Genomic DNA, 27,495 nt, shown 5'->3' with positions numbered 1-27,495 from the left:
TGTAACAAAATTATCAAATTCATTTTCTGGTAGTGTTGTACTGTAAGTTTATCCTAAAAAACTGACATTCAATTCTCTCCACCTGCTGTTATATTTAACGATGTAGCTACTCCAAACCATTTTTCTTGACCTAGTTCAAGAATTATCCTGGGGTTCACGCAGGGTGTATGCTGCTGGTACTCGAAACATTTTTACATGAATGAAGCTTGAATCGAAAATTTATAATCCTGTCAGCACACAAGTTTGAGGTGGCTGTGTTTCAAACCACAATGGTTCGAGGACAATTGGATCAAATCACCCTCGCGTCAAAGACCAGCAGTTTTGACACGGAAACAAGAAATGCGGACCAGACTTCGTTTCATCGCACTTCTTTTTTTTTGAAATCTAGGTGACTTTTAGTTGATGTCGTGTTAAGGTTCTAATTTTTTTTTTTTTTTTTTTTTTGACTGCACCGGGATTTGAACTCAGGATATCCTGGGCACGAATCCCGATCAGGTTTTTTTTCTTGGTATATGGGTCGGGCGCTTAACCAATGCTGCCAATCTAATGTTTTAGTTGCATAGCATTGGTTGGTCCTCTAGCTCCACCCCACGGTTGTTATTAAAAATAGTCCTTTAGCTCCACCACACGGATGTTATTTAAATGGTCCTCTATCTCCACCATACGGATGTAATTTCAAATAGTCCTCTAGCTCCTCCACACGGATGTTATTTAAACTCCAGTATTGTCAGAAAATCAAATCATGTTTATTTTGCGAAAAAAAAAGCAACTACGCAAAGAACAATATACAAAGAAATAAAATGGCATGGGCACCGATAAAACCATAAAGGTTATCGAGTCGGGCGCCCATGTAAAGGTGATTTCCTCACGGAGAATTGCGTTAACAATTTAATGACTTCTTACATCTAAACCTAGCCGGAAATTGTGGGGATCAAAATCAACACGATATATTTTATATTTCATTTTTAACACGGACACGATGATGGAGATACGAAATTCAAAACATGATAAAAATAATCAGCAAACTTAACTGTTTAAAGTGCGCGTATCGTTGTGAAATGAACTTGCGACATCAGTTTTGATATCATTGTGAAGAAAAACAAGTTTGAAAGTAAAGTTAGCGTTGGTATGAACACGACGTCTCAATTACGACGCTGTAATACGTTGATGACGAAATCGCAACAGGTCATGACGCAAAAAAACAGTAATATAAAAAAAAGATTTACGTTGAAAAGTTACGAAAATTGTTGGAATTGTCAGGCGCCAACGTTCTCGCTCAGATTAAGGTTGCTTGGTCGATGACGTATCATCCCAAGTTGTCGAGTCGTTTGAGTTGAGGATCCGATCCGGCTACTGACCTTTGACCCCACGGCACCAGTGCTCGGTGTTGCAAGTGATGCCAGGTTCCCAGAACTCGTCGCGCCCGCTTTCAGGATGCCCATTGGTTTGCTCTGAAAAATGAATCAACGTGTGTTTAAACAAAAGCAGGAATATCCAGAGGGGTTAGATCCAAGATTCGTTCATATTTTACATAGACTGTAGAAAGTGTTTTGTGTGAAGCCAGTATATATCAAAGATAATTTCCAGGTTCCGAATTTTTTAGGACATTACTTCTCAAACTACAGGTTACAAACCAATTTGGGGAATGAAAAAATAAAAAAAATATTTTTGGGAATGGGGGCACAGAACAAAAAGTTTGTAAAGCCCTGATTTAGAGATTATATTGCAATTAGTAAATTATAATTCGATATACAGCAATATGTTACTTTGCTATTCACCTTTCTGTAAGCATTTTGTGCTGCACTCTTGAGTTTTTGCGCGTGTTCCGTTCGAATCTGAGCTTCGAAATCAAGAAGCTCTTTTGGGAACAGCGTTTTTTCATCAAAGGCAGCCTTTAAACCTGTGGCGACACGAAAATGCGACTCACATTTATAACATTCACCAGAAAAGTTGCTTGAAATTAATAAATCGCACTTTTCTGTGGAGAATTATTGCTCGAATTAACGTTTCGGGAAGAAAACTAAAAATGTTTTGTGAAACACTGCGTAACACAACATACTGTGTCGTGCTTCTTTGATGCTTTGAGGTTCTTCTGCGGCCTCGGCAACTTGTCCAGGTTTTTTGCGACCGGTTTTCGCCGATTTCTCGCCAAAGTATTTGTGCGGGTGAAGCATGAAGTCGGGTTTTCGCATAACGGGCATCACTTCCAACTCTGTGTAGCCGAGAATTCCGTAAGGACCGACGGCCGTCTCTTCTATGTAGTCTTTGTAACCCGGAACAGTTCCTAGTTACACAGCGATAAATATGAACCAACTTTCTCCTACGAACATAACTAGTTTTTTTTTAAATCTTCAAAACAAACGGTTAAGCCCGTGCATCACTGCTAAAGAAATTCAATTATGATTGTAACTACAATACAACGTTTTTTTACATTGAGAATGATTGCAGTTTCAATCGAAACGTCTGAAAAATGAATTTCTTGGCAGTTACATGGGGTTTACTGTTTGTTTTAAAAACTTTCTCCTGCTATAGTGAACAACAAGGGTTGAATTCAGTTGATCATGCAAGTGTCGATTTAGAGAAAAAAACAGTTGTACATTTAATCGCAATTTTTCGAGCAGTGGACGCCAGTTAAAGATTACAGGTATAGCTTCATTGTTGGCTGCGCGAACTTTAACCAAGCGAATTTTGTTTCACATGAGAGTAAATCCAATGTTTCCTTTTTTAATTTTGCACTATATGAGCTTTTTTCTAGCTTGTCATGGAAGATGTATTCCTTTATACAGGGATGAAAAACTTATTACATTATACACTGTAAATACCAGTTCCGTGAATCATTCCCCATTGTAGCATTATATAACCACAACGATTTCCACCATTTTAGCGAAATAATTTTGTCTTACACGAAAGTCAACAGATTTTAACCTTGTTTAGCCTGGTTACGGAGACCAAAAAAATGAATGCAAGAAGTTACCGGGCTGCTTTCTTTCACGCTTTTGCATTCTCCCTTCCTGATAAGCTTTCCCGAGTACGGTCTGTCTCCAAGTGTTCGCTCGAAAATCGGGGTCGAATTCTTGTGGAAGTGGAATTTGTTCGGGGGCTGTACTTGCCCGTGATTCAAGTTCAATTTCGTTGATATCAAAATCCTTAGACGAAAGTGCGGATTGTAAATTAGTTAATATGAACAGATGAATACAAGGTAAACGTGTCAATTGCTTGCTGCAGAAATACGAAAATTGGTTGTGTATTCTAAACAGTTTTGGAAGCTCGTTGTTTTAAATCTCGCTACAACTGGTCGAGAAAAAAAGTGGCTAAGCAAGTTTAATCTGACATGATTAAACCGTTTTTCCTCACAAAAGTTATCTAAAGTTGTCACCAGGACGATCATTTGTGTATTATTTCGAAAGAGGGCAAACGTTTGCATGATGCAAAACCAAATAAAACAGCGAAATGAATGATTTGCACAACAACTGGAGACAATATAAGTAAACCTCAATCGCACAGCTGCACAAAAAATTACCTTGAAGAGCGAGTCATCGGCTTGTTGGAGTGCAGCATCCTCATCCTCCTCCTCAATCTTACTGATGTTATCCACCAAATCCAACTTCCAGTGTTCCTCCTGGCCAAACTCCCCCACTCTGTTCCCTTTGATGTCCCACAGAGCGACGCTGCAGTCGGAAGAGGCGCTGATGACGAAGAGGCGCCCGTTTCGAACGCACACGTTAATACTGGAATGCACGAAAACGGTCTCTCATTTCGTTTGTTTGTCAAGACTGTCAGCCCCTATTTATTTCCACGGCGTATTAAACAACTGAACAATATAAGCTGAGTTCTGAAGTGAACACGTAAATATGCCGTGTTTTAGCAGTGACTCAAGACCTAGAGTCCAATTAAAGCCAATTGTGTCAAATTTCCAAATGAAATATTTGCGTTTACTTATCGTCGAATTTGTCGCGAAAAAACTTTCTTGTTTGTTCCTCTCGCGATTGTTTTTTTATCAACTTTTTTAACGCTGACAACGTGTGCTATTTCCAGTTCTACTCGGACTATTTATGCCTGGTTATTCCTTTAACATACAGCCGGGGGTTACATTTGCAAAGCCCGACTTCTTCAAACCTGTTGATCCCATCTGTGTGTGCTTGCCAACTCGCTTCAACAGGTGGAGGGGAAAGGAGAGTCTCGGAAGTTTCTTCCATCAAGTAATCGCTGATGTTCCAAATCTTCATTGCTCCATCGCTGTCGGCTGCACATTTAGCTCATTTAAAAATTCGCATACAAACCTCACCTTTAATTACTCCTACTACTGTTACTTTCTTAATTAGGGTTACCATAATTTTACGAGCAGTGTCTACGGAAACACTCAAATGTGCTTATTTCTGAGAAATACGCTCATATTAATCAGATAATAAAGAACCAACCACTCGAAAATCATTTAGAAAACCACGAAATGCTTCTCATTACCTGTGACAAGATAATGATCCTCGTGGTCTGTGGTCGCGATCACGTTCCCAGCATGGGGGTGAGCCACAAACTCAGAAAGCAAAGACGATTTGGTGGTTCCCCAAAAGCGCACCCAGCCTCCTCCCCCGCAGGATATGAGGTCGGCCCCCGCGAAGCCCGGTGTTGCCGTGGCAACGCGGTGTTTGAGGAAGACCAGACGAGAAATGACGAAACTGAATTCGAGTTCGCTCGCTGTGACACAATAGGAGAAAGGTATTTAGCAACTGTGTGGTAAATGTAAAATGATATAATTGACTGTTAAATACGTCCCACTTGGTAAAGTAACGACACACTGACGCTGATCGTCAATTAGTAATTTTTGAAAGTAATTTTTTTTTTTTTTTTTTGAAAGTAATTTTAGATGAATGACCAGACAAGACAGATGCGTCTGCGCCACCTAGCGAGAATAAGCTGATGAAAATAGCCCCTATCTTCCAGCATGTCAATACGTAAGACTTATTTATTTCGAAATATTTTAGTTTAAATTCCACTAAAAATTGTATTTATTTTCTTTGTCTTATGATAATTATTTTAAGTTCGACAATTTTTTCTCGGATAACTTTTATCAAACTTTAAGTACTCCATTATAACGGCGTTAAAACCCTCAAAAATTAAACACTATCCCTCTGTACCTTGACTATCCGAGGTCAAAGGTCTGATCATGGTGGAGTCGTCTCTCGGTAACGATGCAGTGGATGCCATGGTATTAGGACGCCTAACCAACTGCTGACGGCATCTGTGCTGTAATTTCTTGGATACAAATTCGGAGTTTGTATTCCAAATCACGATCTCACCATCGTAGCTTCCTGCCAACCATGAAAGTTTGGTAAGTTACAACGACTCTAAACGAAACAGCAAAAGAGCACAGCAGGAGGTAAATGTATGTGGCGTACGACTTTATCGCGGTGCATCAACAGACCCAACATAACTAATTTCCGCATTCCGCCTAACTGGAAATGATGATCTTAGAAAAAAATGCATATTATTCAGGAAATTACGATTTGTCTTAAATATTCAAATCTATTGTTGATTTAACATTTAGTATTTTATGTAATATTGCTAATTTTTTACATTTTTACTCACAACCATTATGAGGTTTGCAGGCCTGGCAGCCCAAGCATTGCAGCCTAACTGGACCAACCACTTTTTCCTGACAAGCCGGAGCAAGATTTCAAAAATTAAGCTCCCGGTGAGGTTTGAACTCACGACCCTGGGCTAACCAGGCCCAACGCTCCACCAACTGAGCTACAGGAGCTCAGTGGTTTCACGGGGTATATTGTGGCCAATGATAAGTTAGCTATGATCGCCAAGCAAGGACCTGCGCGGTGGGGCGATCATGCCAATGCATGAAATAATATTGCGTTTTTACTCAAAATTTACAATTACAAAATCACAACAGTTACCCGTAGGCCGTAGTTTGCCAATGCCCGAGTTACAAAAACGTTTACCAGTGGCCATGAGAGACGGAGGAAGATAAGCTGTACTCAGTATATCCTCCTGGTGTTCCTTTCCTCCCTTCCAATCAGCTGGCTCCACGTGGTATTGCGTCAGGGCGTTCTGTCGGAAAACTGCCACGTGTTTGTCCCAACCGATCGTCACAATCGACCGCTTCAACATCACAATCTGGGAAGAGATTTTGCGACGTAAATTATAATGTATATAACGGTGAAGAATAGATATGACAACCACAAGCATGATATTAAAACAATTGTGTAAGAACAATTTTTCGGAGTAAAAGCGTCATCACGAGTTTAACTTGCGTGATGAGTTTTAGTTTGTCGGGTTCAAAAAATTTTTGTGCCAAAAATAAAAATCACAGTACGATATTCAACCACAGACCAAAACTGCCAAAATTTACACACAAAAAATCACTCAGATTAGCCGAAGATGTCCCCTTTTAGTTGTGTAATCTTTAAAGGGGCAAAAATGAGTAAAAATTGCCATGGAGTCAAACCACTAAATATCTGTTTTGTTTTGGGACAAGCCTCGACCTGTGAAATATCTGCTGGTTGACCATTAGCAACGTTCAAGTTATGGTGACAGTGCCCGTTGAAATCCCAAACCTTGATCGTTCCGTCAGAACTGCCTGCAGAAATACAACAGAGTAATATTTTTGTTAAGGGATGAAAAACCAGAAAGGTTTGCCTGTGAAAAGTCGTGTTTTGCTGTGATCCAACTCCAACGTGGTGATTTCGGCGTTTTTGTGGCAGTCTGTGAACTGTTTCACCTTCTGGCCGTTATCTATCATCCATACTGTTACAGTCCCAGCTTGACACGCGCTGATTACCTGAAACAAAAATCCCCCTTTTTTTTTCAAGAAAATTTCATCATTTTGATCTGTGTTTAGCTGCGTTGCTGTTAAAAGTTCAAAACAATAACTGACAGATACCTGGTTGTAGAGACTATTAAAGATGGCGCACGTCACTGGTCGTTCGTGACTCATGACTCTGTCGTGAGCTTCGACTTTCATCTCCAACATTGTCAGTTGATAATTGAACGTCACAAACAACCTACAAATAAAACGGAGATATTTACATAAGCGTGTGGAAGTATATCCAGGAAACCCAGTGGAGTGCAGGCCATCCGCGTCAGTATGATGCAAATTTTAAAACAAAAATATTAACTTCGCCTAAAACGGCATCATCAGTTTCTGTCTTTTTCAAATGGAATGCATATATGGTACAACAAACACAATCAAGTTCCAATACACTAGAAAAGAGCCGTCAAGTGACAAAAGACACATGCGGCTTGCGGTTTAATTTAAAGTACGAAGGTGTATAACATATAGGATGTAACCTGTTGCGAATATCGTCAAAGTAAAGACGGGTGAAAACTTCTGGGCCTTTCGGGAACATCCCAGCTAATCTTTGAAGGCAGATCTGTTGTTGAATGTCCCAAATCCGCAGAACCTATAACATTACCATATGTGAGCATTAAGTTTAAGTGTGTAGTCAAGTTATAACAGATTGCCTGTTTCTGTAAACCTTGGTCTCTAAAGTGGACAAAATATAGTGGCATTGTCTTAAAACCTGCGACACAAATTAGCCGGTAGGAAATGTTTAAAACAAAGTGTTCTGATTACCGTCAGTTGGTTTATTTTTTTAAAATAGTGAAAAATCGATTTCGCCTACTACTTGTTTCAAATTGTTCCTGTAAATTTAGTATATTTTACTTTTTGACACCTCAAAAAATAATTCTTTGTACTGCTAAAGTATATTTGGGGGGTATTACATTGCTTTTCCTAAGCAACAAAATATGTTTAAGTATGTGCACAAGCAAACAGAATGCGCACCTTGTCTTTTGAGAAACTGAGTAGTTGAGATTTGTTGTTGTTGATGAGAACTTGCACAACAGCCGCCATATGTCCGGTTAAAATGCCGACAGGTTTTGATATTACGTATGGATTCCAGAGACACACCTGGTTGTTCACGCTACCAGTTGCTAAAATACGACGAGTAATTAGACTTACAGAACTACAAAATCGTGTTTTCGTGAAAGTGAAAAAAAAAGACTTCTGATTTAATAATGTACTGGAGTGGATCTAAAAATTCTTAGGGTCACTGCACACTTGTATCATCGATAAAAGTTTGGGGTACACCAAATGGTAGGTTTTTTGAGGGCTAAATCGTACATTAATGTTAATTGATGAACTTTCGTGGTTCGCCGATTGAAATCGACATGATGTAGAAGTTGACAATGTTTCGCATTTTTTGCGTAAGTGAATCGTGTACTTCTCCACAGCAAAATATATTAGCAACAACCAATATCATCATATACTCATTTTTTAGGTTACACAAACTCGAGACACTTTTACGCTTTTCAAACATAAATTATTTTTTAAAATATGGGTTGTCTTCCTGTACTCACCAATAAGATTCATTGGCTGGTGGTAATCGAATGAGTGAACCCCGTGGTAATACTTGAACGAAGTCGTTCTCATAGCAGTGCTTGCTTTTTCAATGAAACCCACGATTACAGAGTTGTTGTTGCCAGTCGAACAACTTATGAAGCACTCCAAGTGCTCAACGTACTTCACTGCATAAAAAGATTTAATTTTGAAAAAAGAACTGGTTTTGGAATAAAATATCGTTTCAACCACGAGGGTCACTGTTTTAGAAAAATCACTGATAATGAAATAGTAACAGAGAAATAAAAAAGGTGTTTTTGAAAACACTTTTATGCATTAAAAAGAAGTGAAAGATTCTTTTTGTACAAAAATACAAAATAAAAATTCAACCTTAAATTTAACAACTTATTAAAAAGATTTTAGATTGATAATTTTTTACCTTGTCGAACCCAACCAGAGTGTGCGGAGTAATAAACAACCCTGCAATTATTGTGCTTTGAATTTTCCTTCAGTAAATCCTTCATTCTGACATGTATTGTTGTATTGTTATTACTGTTGTTTTGTTTTCCATCAGATGCTTGTGACGGCCTAGCAAAATGCTATACTGTTATTAACGTTCTCATTTTTTCTTAAGGCCTATTGGAGCCTTTGTGTTGAAAGTCTGAAACCACATAAGTCATGTGTCATGTAACACTGCACGATAAAACAATTTAAATTGAAAAATATTTCAACCAAAAACATAGTTTGTCACAAAATGGTTTAAATGAACTCCACAAACTCCAATAAGAATATAATTACTTTTAAAAAAGTGCAACCTCAACTAATCTGATATTGATAGTTAAAGACACAGCATCTGCCAGGTTCATTATTGTTATTACTTCTACTTCTTGTGTAGCTTTAGTCTACCTGTCAAATAAGGCAATTTGTGCAGAGGAAAAGCAAAGAGCAAAAACATTTCCCCCGACATCACCGAACACCAGAATTGATTCATTTGTGTTTTCAGAATTTGTCCAGTAATCCATGCACAAAGGAGTGCCCTTCAAACCCTGTCACAAATACACAAATTAAAAAGATGCATGAAAAACTCATATATACTTTAAATAAAAGGGTATATATATGTATTGCAGAGTAAAAATCAAATCTGGATCTGCAATTGTACCAAGGTGCCCTGGCAGACTGTCGATCGCGAAGCGTATCAGAATTTGTATTTCTATGTAAGTTCCAGACAACGATCGTTGATGTTTTTTTCAGAAACATATATTTTGTGTAACAAGGCATTATCAGTTTCTGAAACTGGCACAGGTGAAAAAGAGAAACAAAGAAGTGATGTTACTTGATGAAAAGAATATCGTTTTAAAATAGTTCTTACCTGAAGTTTATATTGACAGTTAAAGTCTACTTTTGAACTGAGGTCATAGAAGGCAATTTCTTTACTGGTGAAGGCCACAGCGATCTTATTTACATTCGGTAGCAGCACAAAATCAGTCACCCACAAGTCTCTGTCAAGTTCACAAGAGTAATCACATAAATAATGGAAAGTGCATGAACAATTTTTCTCAGTATATTTCTTATTTAAACCATGACATACTATATAGTGCTGAAAATTTCCCAAAAATTATATGAATGCACAAAATTTCCTAAAACAAAGAAGTTCCTATCATTTATCAGTAGCTCACATACAATGTTTGGTGTTTAGTATAAGACTACATAGCACTGTCGATTGCAAGTTAGATGTAAGTTTTTCTGCCATTTTTTGGCACTCAACCCCTCCAGAGGTGTAAGTGTATAAGTTTTCATCTTACCTGGGTTTTACAGATTCAGTGGAAATTTTAATTGATCTCTGTATTTTGACGTACTGATCCCAAAACACAATGCAACCTTCCTTACTGATGCTCAGGTACTTGTTTGTGGATTTGACGTGTTCAATCCTCTGTATAGTATCTTTATGCGGACTTGCTATAACTCGCAACTCTTTCCACTGTGGTACCTATCATGTCAAATTATCACACAATTTAAAACAGTCAAACTACTAACAATTTAACAAAATATGTACTTAAAACAACAAATTTCAAATATAAAAATAATGTTACCAATAATCATATGTTAGTCATGTGGAACAATGGGTATACTTGGTAACAGGGATGTGTTACTACATAAAAATGAAACTCCACAAAAACTAAAAGAGATAGAAACATTGTTTTCCACAATGGCAACATAATCTCATTGAATATAAATTAGAATCATATGCACGAAATCAGAATGTAACATTCATAAGTTAGATGGCATCTGTTTTTAATCTTTACAAAAAGTTTTCACTAATGACAAACAACATTGTACCTGTGTAGTTTTTACTTTTTCATCTTTCTCATAAAATTCCAACAACATGAATTCAATGAAACGATCCCAATCAACAACTCCTTCTTTTGTTATGTCAATTTTGTCAAACAACTCAATATATCTGTTAACAGAGCAATGGATAATATAAAACCATACAGTATTTTTCAGCTATGTGTAAGTATTCACTCTTCTTTAGATCCTTTCTTTACAAGATCAGAAAGACGATCCCCAAACTGGTTTCTAGTCAACCTCCTCTGCTGTCCTTCATAGTCATCGTCACTGGGCTGCAACCAGAAAATTTCGGTCAGTCAAGAATATATTTGTGTGCCCTGATGGGACAGACTTTAGCCAGTTATTTATATTTAAGCAACAAAGAAATATGACATAACCCAATATACAAATCAGGTTTTCATGCCAGTTGGGGATATTGTTACAAAAAAAACATGTGTGTAGGAAATATTTATTACTTACTGTAAAAATCCATTTAATATCAACTCCTACCAAAATGCAATTTGGTTGTTAAACCTAAAAAATTACATAAATCCTATGATAGATATCATTTGAATGTGACTCACTATAAAGGCTTCTTTCAGTTCCTCAAGGTCTTTCAAAGTTAGCCTGGTTTCCAGTCTATCGCTGCTTATGCTTGGCAACTTGCTTTGCTGACTTCTTGTGCTGGAAGAATCAATTGATTGCTGTTTCTTAGAGGTGTTCATGTTGTACATGCTTGTTACTTTTGGTTAATATTAAAACTAATTTCTCACAATTAACCGCTAAATCCCATTTGTTTGCATCACACAACTTCGTGCAATATTTGCACGCAGAATCTGATTAAAAACAATGAAACAAACAGTTTGTTTTTATGCAAATTTTGTATTTATTGTTTTTATTTATAAGGGTTTGGCGCCAAACCTTCCCAAAACAGAGTTTCCATGGACGCCTCTGGCGCGAAATGTATCCGGACAACCAGAGCCTTGTTTGTTACAATTTCTATGCTTTTTCTGATTATTTTATCCAAAAGTAAAATAAATATAGTCGTATTAGAACAACATTTCGTTATTTATCGCAACACATTTACAAAAACTAATCAACTACACAAAAAACAAGTTTGCTATTTGCTTTTTTGAGCAGACGGAGGAAAAATGAAAAGCTAAGTCAGGCAAATTACCGATATACTATTTAGGATTTCGGTACCACAGCCAGACCCACAAGTGGAGATTGCAGGCGGTGCGGCGTACCAGGGCCCATGCGAGACTAGGCGACCCGTATATCAAAAGAGGTCAATGATTTTAATTGTTTGATTAAAAACTGGGAAGACTTAAAGACCCTAATCGTTGTATTGCCGGTAGGCTACATGTCAGCAACAGCACCGATCCACGACCGCCATTTTACATATTAAATAGGAGGCAAGCCACTTCAAAGAACAACGGATATTACTTAGATCAGTTTCCGAACCGCTGGGCTACGACACGCTGGTGGGCGCGAAGTTCTTTCAGAACAACTACGAAGCATGTTATGCCATATATACATAGGACGCATTTCAAAGTCCACATCAGTACGTGTCGTGATCGCACCTTTCGAGGATCCTTAGCGCTTGATCTTAGCATAGATCCACTGCACCATAAATGCTAACCTCAAAGTAATACTATGTGTCGCATCGGTTTAATGAAGTGATTTTATAAGTGGAGCTAAGAAAGTTTGGGAACAACATTTTATTGGATAACAATTTTGCATTTGACTGGAGTGCATCTTACCACAATAAAACTTTCGACAGACCTCGTCTATTGTTGATCAGGATGCTGCTACAGAAAAAAGCGCACGCCAACTTCCTTAATTGTATTATCCCATGTGTCGAAGCCATGAGGTCCATATGCTGGTCTTAGGAGCGCATCATATATATCCAGAAGTTTCTAGTGGCGATAGGCCAAATACCGCAGAACTTGATGTTACGGGAAAGTTGTCCGAAGTAGGAGGTATTGAACGCCTGACATGTTTTAAAAGATTTATTGATATAAAATCTGTCAGTTTGGCAAACTCAAATTTGACTATAGGTATATCATTTTTATATTACTTTTTTAAATTACGCTGGATATTTGCATTGTTTTATTCATTTAAAACAAATTTTTTATCATTACTTTTTGCTACAGATTTTTTAATAATAGGCTACTTTGCTTGGTTAAAACATAGCCGTTATGGACAACGAAGACTTTCGATACGATTTCAAGGGCTTGCCTGACAAAAATTACATGCATTATGTACTGGGATTTTACGCTAGTGTTTTGGTTGTTGCAATTATTGGAATTGGATGGAAACTGAGAGGTCTGTGTTTATATACAAGCATCAAGGGTATACTGTCGCATTAACACCATTCTTTTCAGGTTACAACAAACGGAAACCCGGTCTTCACGACGTCATAAATATGACTGAAAGCCGTTCTGAAGGCTTCGAATATAAGCGTAAGTAAGTTTATTTCGGTAGTAAACAATGCATTAATGCATTAACCATTGTCCTTTTTTAAAAACAAGCAAAGAAAACACGTTAAAAATAACGTTTTTGTGCGCTACAATTTCACATGTGGGTATTTTGGAAGGGGATTGTTTAATTTTGCGTGACGTCAAGTATATCGGATCATTGCTAGAGCTAGACATTGTTTTTGTATTTTACGTGGCCGTAACCATTTAAAATGAACCCAGTTGTATACGTTGTGGCAGCATTGATTGTTGGAATTCTTTTGTATTTCGTATCAGGATCAAAAAAGAAACAAGACGGTAAAAAAGTGTGCTTTAGGAGAATTTTTCTCAGCAAAAATATTTGGGTTTTTGGAGGATTTTTGATGTAATCAAAGTATTTATGTCCGTGTATTCAACACTTGGTTTCACCTTTCGTACAGTCTAAACTTCTACATGCATTTTTCTTGTTTTTGCAGCCCGAAGACGGCCAGTTGCAAGAGAGCGTGATGATGATGTTCCTACTGGGGTAAGAAGGAGAAGAGATGGAAGATCAGCCATCCAACGAGAGGCTGAGAGGTATATTTGATATTTAATACAAAACAGCCAAACAGCTGTCATTGTTAGAAAATTCCAATACTACGTTTTATTATTATTCAGTTTTTTTCTGCATTGTTTGTGGACTTTATTGTAGAATAAATGTAAAATTTAGCTGAAAATGGAAAAACTGTATGTTTGGCATCTAAACATACTTGCTTTTTCTTCATATGCATCATGTTCAGGCATTAAATTGTTAACTAAAGAACCTGCCACAATGTGTTCTCTTATAAGTTTATGTGTTTGTTTCTAAAGGCATGGATCATTTGTGTCAATTACTTTTGTATGATCCAATCATGATATTGTTTTGAAAACCCCTGGAAAAGTTTTTTGGGACTTGTTAGTATTTTCTTGACAATCAAAATTTATGGAATGATTACTATATCACATTGTCCTAAGTTTGTTGTCATAAAAGGTATAGATTTATTTTACACAAAATAGGTGTTATGTTACATGTATGAAATGCAGTAATATGGAGTCAAACTGAACACTTTTTTGCCCCTCTGTTTTTGCCTTGTAGAGCTATCTTAAAACATCTACAATTAAAATAAAGTGGTTCCATAACTGAAAGCAATAACAGCCAACAAATCTGTTGGCTATATTTAAAGTGTTGTTGCCTTTGGTTAAATAAAGTCACCCAACACAAAACTTATTGAGACATGTTTGTGTCACATTGCAGTCAGCCTTCAAGTGGGGATGAGAATGAAATGGAAACCACACAAACTGGGAATCATGACTAATGTGTTTGCAATGTTAAACTGTGAAAGTATCTTGTGCAATATGTGTTTTTTATTCCCAAGCATGTGCTGATCTGTATTTGAATTGTTGTGATTGGTATAGAATAAACCATTGGTTTAAAGAATATTATATACTTGTTGCTAGTAAAGAAATATTTTGTTATAGCTTCAAACAGAGTTTTTTATTGAACTTAACTGATCATAAAACCACGCCTATAAAGCCTGATATGAAGTTTAAACCATATTATCAAGAAATTTCTAAAACCCACCCAACTTCAGTTTCTAAATGAATATATTGGTAAGTTTTTGGCACAGAACACAGTAAAGCACTATCAGGTAAACTTAAGTTTTGTTGAAGCATGTTTTGCTGTCAGGTTTACATTGTGTTCTTTCACAAAAGTTTATTCATGTTTTTAGTTTCCTTTTTCTAATTTTTAAAGAAGTTTTGTGTCCATTTCTTTTTTAACCTTAAGGAAAAGGTGGAAGAGATTTAATGTGAAATATCGCTCTTGTTTTTCAGACATCAAAGACAAGATATTAATACGGACTCCGCCGATGATGACAGTCCTGTTGAAACCATTCCTGAAGAAAAAACAGCAAAAATGGGAGCTAAAAAGTTGAAGAAACTGCAGGAGAAGGAGGAAAGAAGAAAGATGCGGGAAGAAATGGAGATTGAGAGAGAAGAGAGAAGACAAGCTCAAAGGGAGAAGGATGAAATGGATAGGCAGGAGGAGGAGAAGAAGAGAGAAGAGGAAGAAAGAAAGGTGATTACAACTCGATTGTAAAAGTTTTATGATGATTTATTACTGTGACTGTGCATTTGTTAAGCTTAAAATCAACAACATTTGACTGTTTCAATTAAATATTGATTTTCATGCCATCCTTTATAAAGTTATTTTATGAAAAAGTGCTAATTTATTATTTTTTGGTAACCTGAAAAGTTGTATATACACTTGTGTACCAGTGTGTCTTGACTACAATATATGTCTTGACCCCTTTTAACTGCTAAGCTCATATAGTTCAATCGGTATAGCATTGGGCCTGGTCAGCCCAAGGTCTTGAGTTCAAAGCTCACAACGTTTCAGTGTTGTGACATCAGCTTAAACAATTTGCCTGATTTGATTGTAGGTATATTTGTAATTTTTTTATCATCTTTTCTTCTAAAGTTATCATACTAAAAAAATATATTTATTGCTTCGTTAAATGTTGCATGGATGGACCATATTGGAAGAGTAGCCAAATTTATAGGAAATGTTGTCCAAAGCGTTTTTTAACTTTTTTATGGGATGCAGGCAGAGGAGGAGCGAAAACTCCAGGAGGAAAAAGAGAGAAGAGAACATGAGGAATATCTTAAGCTGAAAGAGATGTTCTCAGTGGATGAGGAAGGCCAGGTGGAAGTAGCATCCGAGGAACAATCTCAAAATCTTCTTCAGGAGTTTGTCACTTATATCAAGGTAATTCTTACTTGTGACCAACTGACTTTTGCTTTAACTGATACCTGTATGCAGACTTGTGTTGTTTTTGTGTTGAGTAGCGTTCAACATTTTAAGGATTTTTTCTTAGAGGTTAAACTTCGTTGTTGAATTACGAGACATAGCTGTTTAGTTGAACTATGTTATATTGTGTGTCTTAACCACTGGTATACCTGAAATTTTTTACCGGACCCAAATAAATGTCGTTTTAACACCAAATGGGTTTCTTCTGGTACAAAGTACATAATTTTGCAATATTAAATTTTCATTGTAATTTTTTCATTACATTTTTGCCTAAACATGATGAAGTTACCAGACTGAAAAAGTTGTTTTGAAACTTAACCAATCCACAAATGCAAAAAGGTTGACAACCGCTGGTGTGGGGTGTAGTATTGTTCCTCACTGGGTTTAGTAAACTCTATGAACCCCCATCACTCATGAAATATTTTAAGGTCTGTGTTTGGTGATGTCTCCCCGCTGTGGACAATATGTATTGCATTATCAACAATATCTGTTTAAACAAAATGAACCTCTCTGCTGATCGTCCATTTCAGTGGGGATTGTATTATTGTTTGGGGATCTTTTGTGAAACCTCTGTTAAGAACCCCTGCTGTAATACATAAACTGCCTTAAAAAATATTTGTGATGTACTAAATACACATACCTTTGTCATCCACTGTACTTGATAGTATTTTTTTTCACAAGTAGTACATTGCTTTTACAGGAAAATAAAGTTGTATTGTTGGAGGACTTGGCATCACACTTTGGTCTCCGCACACAGCAAGCCATTGACAGAGTGCAGACTATGCTGGCAGATGGTATCCTGACCGGTAAAACTATTTTCTGTGCGGAAAGTTGCAGTTTCCTGCTTCTTTTGTTCCATGTGTTGAGTCATGAACCCAACTGTAATTGTTATCTGAAATATTTACTCTATTTATTTAAATTACAAACCTTAAACTTTGTTAGGGGTTTATGTTGTTTCACAACACACCAATCATCTGACATTTTTATTTGTATCTAACACATTTTGTCTACATATGCAGTAAGTTCTATAAAGAGACTGGCCCATATTGTTTGTTAACACTGTCATGTTAAAATAAGACGTTTCGACAAAAACTTATGTCATCATCTGTTTATACTCAGAATTATGAGAAAACCCGTGAGTTGGTTGTGTTCCTATGCAGTAAGTTGTTTTGTTGTTAAATGAAAAGCTCCAGCAACAGGCATTATCAACAAATCATGTATTTGTGTTTTATTGTTAAGTTCCGCACAATTTACCTGTTCACCTGCTTTCAGGTGTGATTGATGATCGAGGGAAGTTCATCTACATTTCTACCCAAGAATTAAAAGCAGTCGCAGAATTCGTGGAGCAAAGAGGAAGAGTTTCCATTACAGAGTTGGCACAGGCTAGCAACTCACTGATCAACTTGAAACAGGAACAAACTCTGTCTTTGTCTACTTCTTCTTGATGAAGGAGCATTTTGTTTTTTTCTCTGGTGTGTTCTCTGTTCAGGAAAAAGTAGCATTTGATTTGTTCAACTTCACTGCTTTACTTATTTCTAAACTCAAATTCAAAACAGAAAACCAGAACTGAAAATTCTAATATAACAAGTTTTCAGTGTTAAAAAATTAAAAGGGTTTATAGCATTTTAAGTGGAATCATCTTTGACTTCTGCTGCAGCAAATAAAAGCTTTTCTTTCACTTTTCAATGTTTTAAACTTTTCTGTGCCTGTATTTTTGGTGTGCAATAAATGGCAGAAATGGGATTAAATATGGTTTTGGCAACTGCACTATGTGGTAAAAAAGTAGTCTGGAATTTTTCGACATGACTGTTTCCATGTTGAGAAAAAAAATGTGAACCACAAAATGAATTTTGCAAAATGGAGCCTAGTGGCAATATTGTTTATCAACCGGTTGCTTGCCATAAGTCAGGGGGTGCAAAAAACAGGCAATTGGTTGGAAAATGGCCTGCAGACTGATTGTCATCTTCTATGTAGGAAACTGTGTACGTTGTTTTAGGTCCAACAAAGTTTGATCAAACTTTTTTGCCAGCCTGCTTTGAGAAATCACCTCTGACGAAGGTCACACAAATGTTTGGTATGTGATAGTTAGTGTACAACGACATGCATCATTGTTTGAGTTGTGCATTCCCAGCCATATGGTGTTACATACTGGTTCGCCTCCGGTGGTTTGACCTAGTTTAGTGCCCAACAGATACATAATCACCACATTGTGGAATTTCAGGCAGATTAACCAGTCACCAAGCTGTGATAAAGAGACTTAATAGGTCGAAACAGTGGCCCAGTCTGCAGCTCACTTTAAAGAACTTGTAATAAACAGTTTATGCTTTAAAACTATTTAAATGCAATATGGAAGTTTTTTAACAAGGTTTTTAACACACAGAAGGTGACTTTGATGCCAGACCAGTCCAGATTATTTACCAACTATCTTCTTTGCCTTTACCACACTCATGTGGTGGGATTAAGAACATTTTGTTGTCACTCAAACAAAATTCCCAAACACAGAACTCAAGACCACTTGATTTTTTGCTCACATTTATTATCAACCAGTGATTGCGCAAATTTGTACCATGATAAAGAGTGAAACTCACAGCATACTGAACAAAAAGCACAACGGTATTGTTTTTTTTTTACTTTTGTGATGCACTACACTGTGCAACGTATCATAGACTTATTATTTGTCTGGTACAATTCCACCAATTGCAAGTTTGGTTTCTTCATGAACCAGTGAGTCACAGTGAAAAAAAAAGACATTGTAGTGGTAATATCAAAGGATGTTCGGTAAAAAGCAATAGAGTGTCTGGTTTACAAATTACAGATAGCAGAACACGAAAGTTATGATTTGCGGAAAGAGAGAATACAAAGGAACAAAACCTTCCGGTGTTTACGCCTGTAAGCCAAATTTTGCTTGGACATAAAAGTCCTGGATCTCGAGTATGTCATGTGCAAATCAATGTCCTTGTGGAGAAAAAAAAACAACAAACAAAAGATCAAACAAGCAAAAAACACAAACAATCTAATTTAAGACAATCTTTTTTTGGAACATTTTGCCCAAAACACAAACATCACCAACAAAATTTTCATTCCTCTTCATCGTCGGAATGGCCTTCCTCTCCGAGACGACGAAATGATAGGTGGCGATAGTGATCTAACCACTCGTCCACAAGCCGTGTGACTGACGAAGGTCGCTTACCAGGTCGTTGCACAGCCACCAAGGAACCACATTCCGTCATGTGACAATCGAGCCAATCGTGTAGAATCTCTCTACGCTGTTCCTCGTTACCAGCCTGAACAGAAAAATGTCCAATTGAAATCTACTCTTTAACTGTCGTTGATGGTGAATAGAAATCAATTTAGAAAAGTGATCAACTTCCTTCCTTTTGAATAAGTTTGTAGAATCATTTTTAACTATCCTAGGTATAGGTCATGATGTGATAATATTTTAACAATTTTTGTTCAATGATAAATTTGCACCCAGAACTTGGCACAGCGAGCCATCATTTTATTGGTCAAAAAGATTATAACTGTTACTTGAATCATGAGGCATCAGGTAGAGTGATATAAAAACAAGTGCAACTAACTTTAGGATATCACAATATTACCCAAAACAAGCGATTCACACTTTCCGCAAACTGGAACTAACTGTGGTATACCGTCACATTTTCGTTCACAATTAATGTTTAAATAAGCAAGTAATGGAGTAATTGTCACAGAACAAACAGATTGAATAGTTTGGTTAAGTACCTCTTCCCTTGTTGTGAAGTGTATTGGCAAAATCTTGCCATCGCTGTCGACCAGAGGAAGGTATTTAACAGTGTTAAATGGCTGATATCTGTGTCTTGCAGTCGCGCAAACATTCTGCAGAAATCAGTCACACACTTTTGTCATTCAAAAAACAACAATTTTTGCATGGGTACGCTGGTACGCCTAATTCTAAAGCGAATATTACAACAGCTGTTTCTTCTGAGGGAAAGGTAGAGTGTATACCACACTGTCGATTTTGGGTTGCAAAAAATTGAATAAATATAGTGACATCATGTGCCTTAAAGTTAATAGGAATCCATGCACACATGTTGTCAATGTATTAAGTTTATTTCCTTAAAATTTTCACTTACAATATGTTATTTTGTTGCCAAACAATGATTTGGCCAATGTTCGAATCTTATGTAACATTTACACTTTTAAGGTCTGTGATACATTGTGTTGCGTTTGCCACAAGCAGAGACGATTGCCAGTGAAAGTGCATGGTATGCTATTATAAGGTTCGTGAGATCTTTGGACTATGTTTGTGGGTCGCTACAAAAGCATTTGTGGAGTCACGGATGATACCACAGCAACCCACCTTCATGCTGTTTTCCATCGTTACAAGAGCAGTAAAATGACCTCTGGTATAACCCAAAGCAATGGGGCTTGTATAGCAAAATGACTGATCCCACAAAAATGGCAGATATACACCTGTAAAAGAATAAAAATCACATCGTACTATACAGATTCAATAAGCATTCAAATTTATGTTTTTGCTTAGGGCAAAGGCACAATTTTCGTATATATATAAAAAAACGTATGCATTGGTGTATCCAGGATTTTTTAAAGGGGGGGTCGAAATCTTTTTGGGAATTCCCCGATTTTCAGGTGTAAACTAAGGTTAATTGTGGACGAGCATTGCATGATACAAATGCCAGTGTTGGCGCAAATTGTCACATAAACGGTGGATTCCTGGCTTGTGCAATTGCGCGTAACGCTTTGGAGTTTTTGCGGTAGTACTTGCGCCGTAGTTTTATAACTACTGCTTTTAAAGAAAGGCTTGAATACATTTGTAACCAAAAGGGATCAAATGTGGGCTTAGGTTATGAAGAAAACATACAAATAAAAACTATTTTCCATGCGGTGGCCTTATATTTATCTTTGCACCTTTGCAAGCGCTAACAGTTGTTTTCAACATGCGTAATATTGGCAACGAGTTCAACAACTAAACTAATTGACTTTACTTTTTTACACACAAGAAACCCGCTTGCCATTACAACAACTTGACCACTAAAAAATGACATTTCGTCCCCAGACTGACGAAAAATAACAATTCGGTACCAATGCTCCCTGTTTGGAAACAATGGCGAATGTAAGCATAAAGCGGGGCCAAACGTAAAAGAAAGTTTGTGGTTTTCACGGGGATTTTGTCCAAAAAATACAATGGCTTTGTTAAGCTATTAAAACAAAATATATTTCACAAAAGTAGGGGGTCCGGACCTCTCAGACCCCCCCACCGTGGATATGCCAATGCTTATATGTAAATGTTTGTTTAAATTCAATATTCTATCAAATTTTAGTTCTTAAAAAAAGTGAAAAATTAAAGTAAAAACAAATAGGGCTATTATAATGTAAATAGCAGTTTTAAACATTACCAGTCAACTAAAATACCTTGAAACTTTGCAAAGCCGAGGGTTTCTCCTCTAAAGCTCTTAAGATATTTAATCCCATACACAATTATGGGTCTTCGTAAAATATGGCACAACACAAAAATGTGACAATGTTCCAAAGATGCTCCGGGCTAAAACATAATGTCATTGCATATATTACTACAAGCTAATAGAAATATTGCAGTATTTGCATGAAGCCTTTCATGATATTGACAGAAGCTAATATTCGGTGTAAATGTTTAGGCAGCCGATCAACTGTGGTTTATCACGGATCATGGTACATTAAACAATTGGACAACAAATATCCCATAGAATCCTAGCAAAGGTAAAGTACCCAAGCATTTTACAGTTACTGATTGAAAGATATGGTACCAACCAACATGCATTGACCTTCTGTGTCACTACTATGCCTAAATATAGCATATGAACAGTCCATAAAATAAAAACAGGTGTTGTTTCCAAATATCAAAATGCCAACCAGTAAATACACGTTTCTTAAAAATCCGGCGTGGAAGCCAAAGACTGCAATCCATGCTACATATTTACATCACTATTTTTGGAAATAAATGTGGGGACCGACTTCACAAGATAACTTGGCTGGTGCTTACAGTGGCCAGTAGTACAGATAAACAGCTGTGTTGGCAATGGTCTGTTATGATGTGAGTGTGTGTAGTATTTGCGTCAAACCTGTTCTCTCATTGCCTGGGGGCAGAAGGCAATTAATAGCTTGTACAAACTTAAAAATACATGTGGGGTTATTGGGTAAAGTAGTGCCTCTTACTCTTTTTTAGCTTCACCTATTTAAGTTGGTGACATTTTAATCACACATGTATTGTACAATGGACGCTATTTTGTTTACCAAGGGTCAAATCTACCCCATTTGCTTGACAAGTTCATAATTCCTATTATTCACAGGCATTCCCACAAAGATTTTATTTACAGTGGCATGAACCATTCACATGGTTGAGGAAATCTGAGTTAAAGTATGCATCAACTGAAAAAGTAAAAAAGGGGAACATGTAGTTTTTTGTGAAACCCTTGCAGTTACATTATAACCCTGCAGATTGTTGTTTGGCAAAATGCAAGCTACATATAAACAGTTTTCACCAGAACCATGGTTGAAAGGCACGACTGTGTTGCTTATGAGAAAGCAATACTCCATCAAATTTAGTGACCTACGGGACAAAACAATGCCAAATGATTTTTAGCACGTGATCATGTTGTCATGGCAATAGTTACATCAGCATTTTGTGCAAAGTTCAAAATAGTTTATTACAAAATTGCTTGTCCATGCTCTGACAATGTTAAATGAAATTCAATTGTTTTTAGCTGAAGATTTTAAGATGCGTAAAATATTCGACATATGATAAAGATTTCTACTCAAAATTCAATTGCAATTGTTGTAAAAGCACTGATCTTTCTGAACATTTGCAGCAGTTAGTAATTACATGCCATAGAAATATGATTAGTAGAAGCATTTATCCAAGTGACATTCAGTTTATTCGCTACATTGATCAACCTTACAGGCACGGGATTTGGGAATTCAAACTAGGGGGCGATTTGGTTTGATTGTACCAGAACTGTGAAAGAACAATTTATGCCAAATTTGACAGTACCCATAAATTATGCAACACACAATTTTATGGGCACTTCCAACAATGGGTTTCACTCACCTGTTGTGCCAGAGAGTGAATGAAGGCCCAATCATGAAGGCACTGGCGCTCTGTCAACGAGTAACCCAGTAAATCTGCCTGGTAATGTTCCCACTCTCGCCAACGGCGGAAAAAGCTGCCAAATGACAAAGACCTTTAACACATTGTAAATAATTTAATCACAAGTAACATGAAAGTGGAAAGTAAAGTGCATATCCTTGTTATTGTGCAATATTGTATTTAAACATAAAAAACAAGCGCAATACTTTTCAGGATGCATTACAAACTTATTCAGATGAATTTTGTTGTTGGAATGTGCATACGAAATATACTTTACATCTACTTGACAGGGTTTGTAAGCCAGCCACGCACATTGGATCAATAACCACAATCTGATTTGTTACAAGGGATCCATTGTTAGGTACGGTTAAGTATTTCTTGGGTATTATCCCAATATTACAATGCTACAAATGTTTGCAAAGGCGCATTAGCTTTGTTGTAATCTGAAACAATTTTTGGCACCTTTGTTGCTATCATGTAAGATTTGTGTTAACATGACACTAACTAAAGTGGGCCACGAAGCAGATGAAATTGACATGTTTATTACACAGTTATTAATAGTCAGGATCATAAAAAAACCTTAAACAGTGTTTTTCAGTCTATCATTTAATATGAAACAAAATTGCAATTAAACTTAAATGCTTCATCAAGAATTTATACTTTAATCTATGAATGTATCAGGTTTAATGTTCCACTGAATAAAATCAAGTAACACAATCCCTGAAGCCATATTGCCAAAATGTGTACAAGAAATTTTACCTAGTGGAGCAATCTTCCAAACTGTCGGACATTGCTGCACGAAGAGTGTTGTCTCGATCAAAAACACCCCATGTCGCTTGCAAAACAGAATCGAGAAGGCAGTCACCTGCCGATCTGTTCCACAGTGAATATAAGCGGTTGTTGCTATCACCGTAAAGTAATAATCCAGGTGACCAGTTAATGGCACCTTCTTCTTCTAACTCTGTAGATCAAGAATAACTTTAGGACATGTTTTTAGTTGTGCCAGAAGAACAGATAAATTAAAATAACTTAAGGATATGAAGAAACAACTAATAATATGTTTGGTCTGTAATTGTTGTCCAACTATTTTTGTACACACATAACACTAATGTTTTTCATGCAATGTTCATTGTTCAGCCAGAGGTTGGCAACTAATGGCTTTGGAGTCTCATGTGCTTCATTCTCCCTGTATATGGTTCCAGACGACAGGCACTCTTATAAAACAACTATAATGTAAATAAATATGCTATGTTTCGAGTTTGTTGAAGGGTAAAAATAAACCCCGCCATTTTGGATTTCCCAACAGGATTTTGTTTGGTGCGAAAATAGTGTAACTGGCTTATGCCAAAGATTGACAACCTCTTAAATATTGACATTATTGATTTTTTATACTTTGCATGTTAAAGTCATGAACATATATACATATGTGTACGATCAAAATACAATTGTGCGCATCTGGAGGACTTATCCTGTTTTTGCTTTGTCACACTCACCCTTTTGAACATCCTGGTCGAGTAATTCATTGAAAAGCAAAGTTTGGACAGAGGCAGGTAAATCACATATTTCTACAAAATACAGTGACCTTAAATAAGTGAGTGGAAAATTTGCAATACATTGCGCAGTCACCAACCAAGTGGTAGCTGAAACGTAGTAAATTCTGACATAAATCGGCAGTGAAAATCTCCCTTTCTTGTGCGCAAGCTTGCTGCAATCTCCCTGCGAATGAGCTCGGCAATATCAGGACTCAAGTGTGCTGGATTCCTTTTGAATGCCCTTGGTGCAACCTTGAGAAATGCACAGATATTGAAATAAATGTACAGATATATAAATGAGAAGAAATATACACATAGTATTATCTCCAATATGCACTTCTCAAAGCACTAGCTTTTGACAACAGGATCAGTCTGGCTGTTGTTTGGAATATACTTTCATTCTGTGATTTTGATCTGTTGCTGATCCAACAGTCAAGATGAATAGAAAAACAAATAGATCACTAGACCAGCATATGCAGTCTAGGGTTTAGATCTCAATTGTTCAATATTTGAAGTGTTATCTCCAAAATGCAATTTACTAATGAAACACAATTGCAGGATTAGAAATTGGGCATAAAAAGTTTGATTTACCTCAGGAGTAAGCAGAAGTCTCAGAATGTTGTGTCTCTGAAAGCGAATGGCAAGATGTACAAGAGTATGTCCAACATCAAAAGCAGATGGACGATTGAGCATGTTAATTTCATCCGCTGTTAACGTTCTTGCAATATTTCCTCCATGTGTTACATATGCATCAACAGCTTCTATGTTATCATCTACAATTCCTAGAATACAATCCCACACACATTTTAAAAGCATTATACACAAGGAATGAGAAGAGCGCGACTTTGCGACGTGCAGCCGAGCTCAGGAATTAAATAAAGAAAAAATATACAGGTTAACAACAAATAATACTATTTTTAACAGAATAAATAATAATTTAGGTAGCTTTTTAGAAACAATTTGGGAATTTGTTGTTTTAGTTAAATGTGCCTTGAAACAGATATTTAAATTTTATATTTGAAACAAACAAAAGTACAAAACGTTTACCTATACATGCTTTTATAAAAAGCCATGTAAGATTTCTGTTGCGACTCTTGTAGGAACGATTGTCAACTATTTCCAGACGTCCAAGCGAATAAAGATGACTTGCTGAATTGCTTCGTGACAGTGACATGGGTGAGTTACAGCGTTGGTGACTACTGCATGCAGCTGCTCGTGATGAACAAGCCTTCAGTAAATAAACACAAAAATTATATCACATGTGTAGTGTTCAAACACAGCATTAATCTTTTTGGTGAAAGCTACAAGAAACAAACCAAGGTGGAAACTAGATTTACTGCTATCGTTTTACCCGTACTTTACCTGATTTTCCAGATTAGCACGACGACGACGAGTAAAGCGGTGTTGATTTTGTGCATTTAAATCACCTTCTTCACGTGGCGAGTGAGATCGCGAAGAAGAATTACTTGATGATCCAGTTTTTGTTTCATTGTTTCTTGCACTAGTTAAACTTCTGTTGATATCTTGTGGTGGTGTATCTACTTTAATGACCATCTCTGGTTTACCTTGATTTTCTTCCGTAACTTTTGCTGACTGGTCAGGCCAGTCAGTGTTCATATTAATTGGTTGGGCCTTATTTATGCTGTTTAAAATTGATGAATGGCCATCCACAATAACAGGTGGTGCAGGAAGAGCATCAGAAGAAATGTTCTGATTATGGCACACCACACAAGACTTTGAGGCATTCCAATTTTCATAAGTACATACTTTGCATGACCATTTGTGCTTCTGTGTACTTTCTGCACATCTATTACTTGCTGCTGATTCCTTGTTGGGTGCATGACACTGTGCGCAGAACGAGCTTTTGTTGTCTGTGTTTAAGAATGTACACAATGGACAATTCCATGCTTTTGGACTTTCAGTTTCATTGTCAGAATGTGATGTTCTTGGGTGATCATCAATCTCCAAATCCTTTATGTTTTTATTCGCATAACAGGAACTTTCTGCTGTATTTGCAGGAGGACAAATAATTAATTTATCCTTACTGTGCTTCGATGCACTCGACGTAAGAGAAGTATCAATGACCAGGGGCTTTTCTGGGCTAACTGGTGGTGGTTGAATGACCACCGAATCACGGGGGTGTCCACATAGTGTGCATTTGTTTGATACCAAATAGTTGTCATAAGTACATCGAGGACATGGCCATTTCTGTTCTTGTCTGCTCATCATTTAACAAAAAACCTGAAAAAGTATCAAATGTTATTGGTGTTGGGGAACTGAAAAGAGGACTTTAAAAAGACTAATATTGTACAAAATGACAATTAAAACCTACATACAGCATAATACATTTCAAAACAATCCAACTAATTTTGCAGCAAAACGACTATCAGACAACCTGAACCAGCAAATGAAATCGCCGCAAAATCTCACCACGTCAAATAATTCATGTTTATTTCCAATATTATGATTTGGATCTCGTAGCAACATACGGCGACACGTCTACCTCCAATCTCACGTAACCTACAACAACCTTCAACGAGGCGACAGACCCCACTTGTGTTGTGGTCAGCTGATCTATTGTTTTATGAGGTCACAGACTTTACGCATCACTGCACGTGGATTTATTTTACAAAATCAAAATACACACGATTTTGGAAGAACACGTTTGTGATAAACAACTTTTCATGGCTTAGGCTTTCCTCGTTAGGCAGGAACTCGTGGTTGAATAATAGAAAACAAAAGAGGAACTATCTTTGGCGAGGATATCAACAAACCATATTTAAAGCGTGTTTTGTTTTCTTTCATCACAACAGTTTGTATCTATCTATCTATCTTGCTTATGGAAAAGGAAGAATCCACGTTTAATTGCATGTTGCGTT

General features: G+C 36.9%; 3 protein-coding genes across 4 annotated transcripts; 1 reads left to right on the top strand and 2 right to left on the bottom strand.

The window, feature by feature from the left end:
• Nucleotides 1-804: 804 nt before the first annotated feature.
• LOC145897382 (cilia- and flagella-associated protein 337-like) lies at nucleotides 805-11,510 on the bottom strand. Its single transcript, XM_082985653.1, has 22 exons — nucleotides 11,260-11,510; nucleotides 10,871-10,968; nucleotides 10,685-10,805; nucleotides 10,150-10,334; nucleotides 9,717-9,846; nucleotides 9,254-9,393; nucleotides 8,787-8,935; nucleotides 8,368-8,535; nucleotides 7,793-7,941; nucleotides 7,297-7,409; nucleotides 6,890-7,010; nucleotides 6,646-6,787; nucleotides 6,492-6,586; nucleotides 5,949-6,123; nucleotides 5,133-5,306; nucleotides 4,462-4,692; nucleotides 4,117-4,243; nucleotides 3,521-3,728; nucleotides 2,975-3,146; nucleotides 2,060-2,284; nucleotides 1,779-1,900; nucleotides 805-1,451 (listed from the first exon to the last, which is right to left on the bottom strand). Exons 1-22 carry the CDS (start codon nucleotides 11,407-11,409, stop codon nucleotides 1,257-1,259), a joined length of 3,390 nt encoding a protein of 1,129 aa, XP_082841779.1. The 5' UTR covers nucleotides 11,410-11,510; the 3' UTR covers nucleotides 805-1,256.
• Nucleotides 11,511-12,835: 1,325 nt separating this feature from the next.
• On the top strand, nucleotides 12,836-17,723 carry LOC145898716 (DDRGK domain-containing protein 1-like). Of its 2 annotated transcripts, XM_082987300.1 has the most exons (7): nucleotides 12,836-13,003; nucleotides 13,063-13,140; nucleotides 13,611-13,710; nucleotides 14,986-15,229; nucleotides 15,758-15,919; nucleotides 16,662-16,767; nucleotides 17,234-17,723. In XM_082987300.1, the coding sequence occupies exons 1-7, from the start codon at nucleotides 12,877-12,879 to the stop codon at nucleotides 17,404-17,406; spliced, it is 990 nt and encodes a 329-aa protein (XP_082843426.1). In that variant the 5' UTR covers nucleotides 12,836-12,876; the 3' UTR covers nucleotides 17,407-17,723. The 2 variants fall into 2 exon arrangements, with proteins under 2 accessions (XP_082843426.1, XP_082843433.1); XM_082987307.1 differs by lacking the exons at nucleotides 12,836-13,003; nucleotides 13,063-13,140 and adding an exon at nucleotides 13,310-13,452.
• Nucleotides 17,724-18,492: 769 nt separating this feature from the next.
• Nucleotides 18,493-27,168, bottom strand: LOC145896136 (ubiquitin thioesterase zranb1-like). Its single transcript, XM_082985000.1, has 12 exons — nucleotides 27,047-27,168; nucleotides 25,979-26,857; nucleotides 25,664-25,844; nucleotides 25,208-25,398; nucleotides 24,715-24,868; nucleotides 24,578-24,649; nucleotides 23,844-24,045; nucleotides 23,046-23,160; nucleotides 21,374-21,503; nucleotides 20,301-20,413; nucleotides 19,703-19,816; nucleotides 18,493-19,245 (listed from the first exon to the last, which is right to left on the bottom strand). The coding sequence occupies exons 2-12, from the start codon at nucleotides 26,843-26,845 to the stop codon at nucleotides 19,039-19,041; spliced, it is 2,346 nt and encodes a 781-aa protein (XP_082841126.1). The 5' UTR covers nucleotides 26,846-26,857; nucleotides 27,047-27,168; the 3' UTR covers nucleotides 18,493-19,038.
• Nucleotides 27,169-27,495: the final 327 nt, after the last annotated feature.

This window comes from Ascidia mentula, chromosome 1 (assembly GCF_947561715.1).
Source record: "Ascidia mentula chromosome 1, kaAscMent1.1, whole genome shotgun sequence".
NCBI classification, from domain to species: domain Eukaryota; kingdom Metazoa; phylum Chordata; class Ascidiacea; order Phlebobranchia; family Ascidiidae; genus Ascidia; species Ascidia mentula.
This window is presented reverse-complemented; position numbering and strand designations above follow the sequence as displayed.

Excerpts from the sequence above, each read along its gene's own strand:
- LOC145897382 (XM_082985653.1), bottom strand. The coding sequence starts at position 11,409 with ATGTACAACATGAACACCTCTAAGAAACAGCAATCAATTGATTCTTCC. Across the intron at positions 7,942-8,367 it reads CCAGCCAATGAATCTTATTG|CAACTGGTAGCGTGAACAAC; the intron begins GTGAGTACAGGA and ends GTCGTATTTTAG. Across the intron at positions 3,729-4,116 it reads CACACAGATGGGATCAACAG|TATTAACGTGTGCGTTCGAA; the intron begins GTTTGAAGAAGT and ends CGTGCATTCCAG.
- LOC145896136 (XM_082985000.1), bottom strand. The coding sequence starts at position 26,845 with ATGATGAGCAGACAAGAACAGAAATGGCCATGTCCTCGATGTACTTAT. Across the intron at positions 24,869-25,207 it reads GACTTCTGCTTACTCCTGAG|GTTGCACCAAGGGCATTCAA; the intron begins GTAAATCAAACT and ends GCATTTCTCAAG. Across the intron at positions 19,246-19,702 it reads ACTTCACAACAAGGGAAGAG|GCTGGTAACGAGGAACAGCG; the intron begins GTACTTAACCAA and ends TTTTCTGTTCAG.
- LOC145898716 (XM_082987300.1), top strand. The coding sequence starts at position 12,877 with ATGGACAACGAAGACTTTCGATACGATTTCAAGGGCTTGCCTGACAAA. Across the intron at positions 15,230-15,757 it reads GAGAAGAGGAAGAAAGAAAG|GCAGAGGAGGAGCGAAAACT; the intron begins GTGATTACAACT and ends TATGGGATGCAG. Across the intron at positions 16,768-17,233 it reads GGCAGATGGTATCCTGACCG|GTGTGATTGATGATCGAGGG; the intron begins GTAAAACTATTT and ends ACCTGCTTTCAG.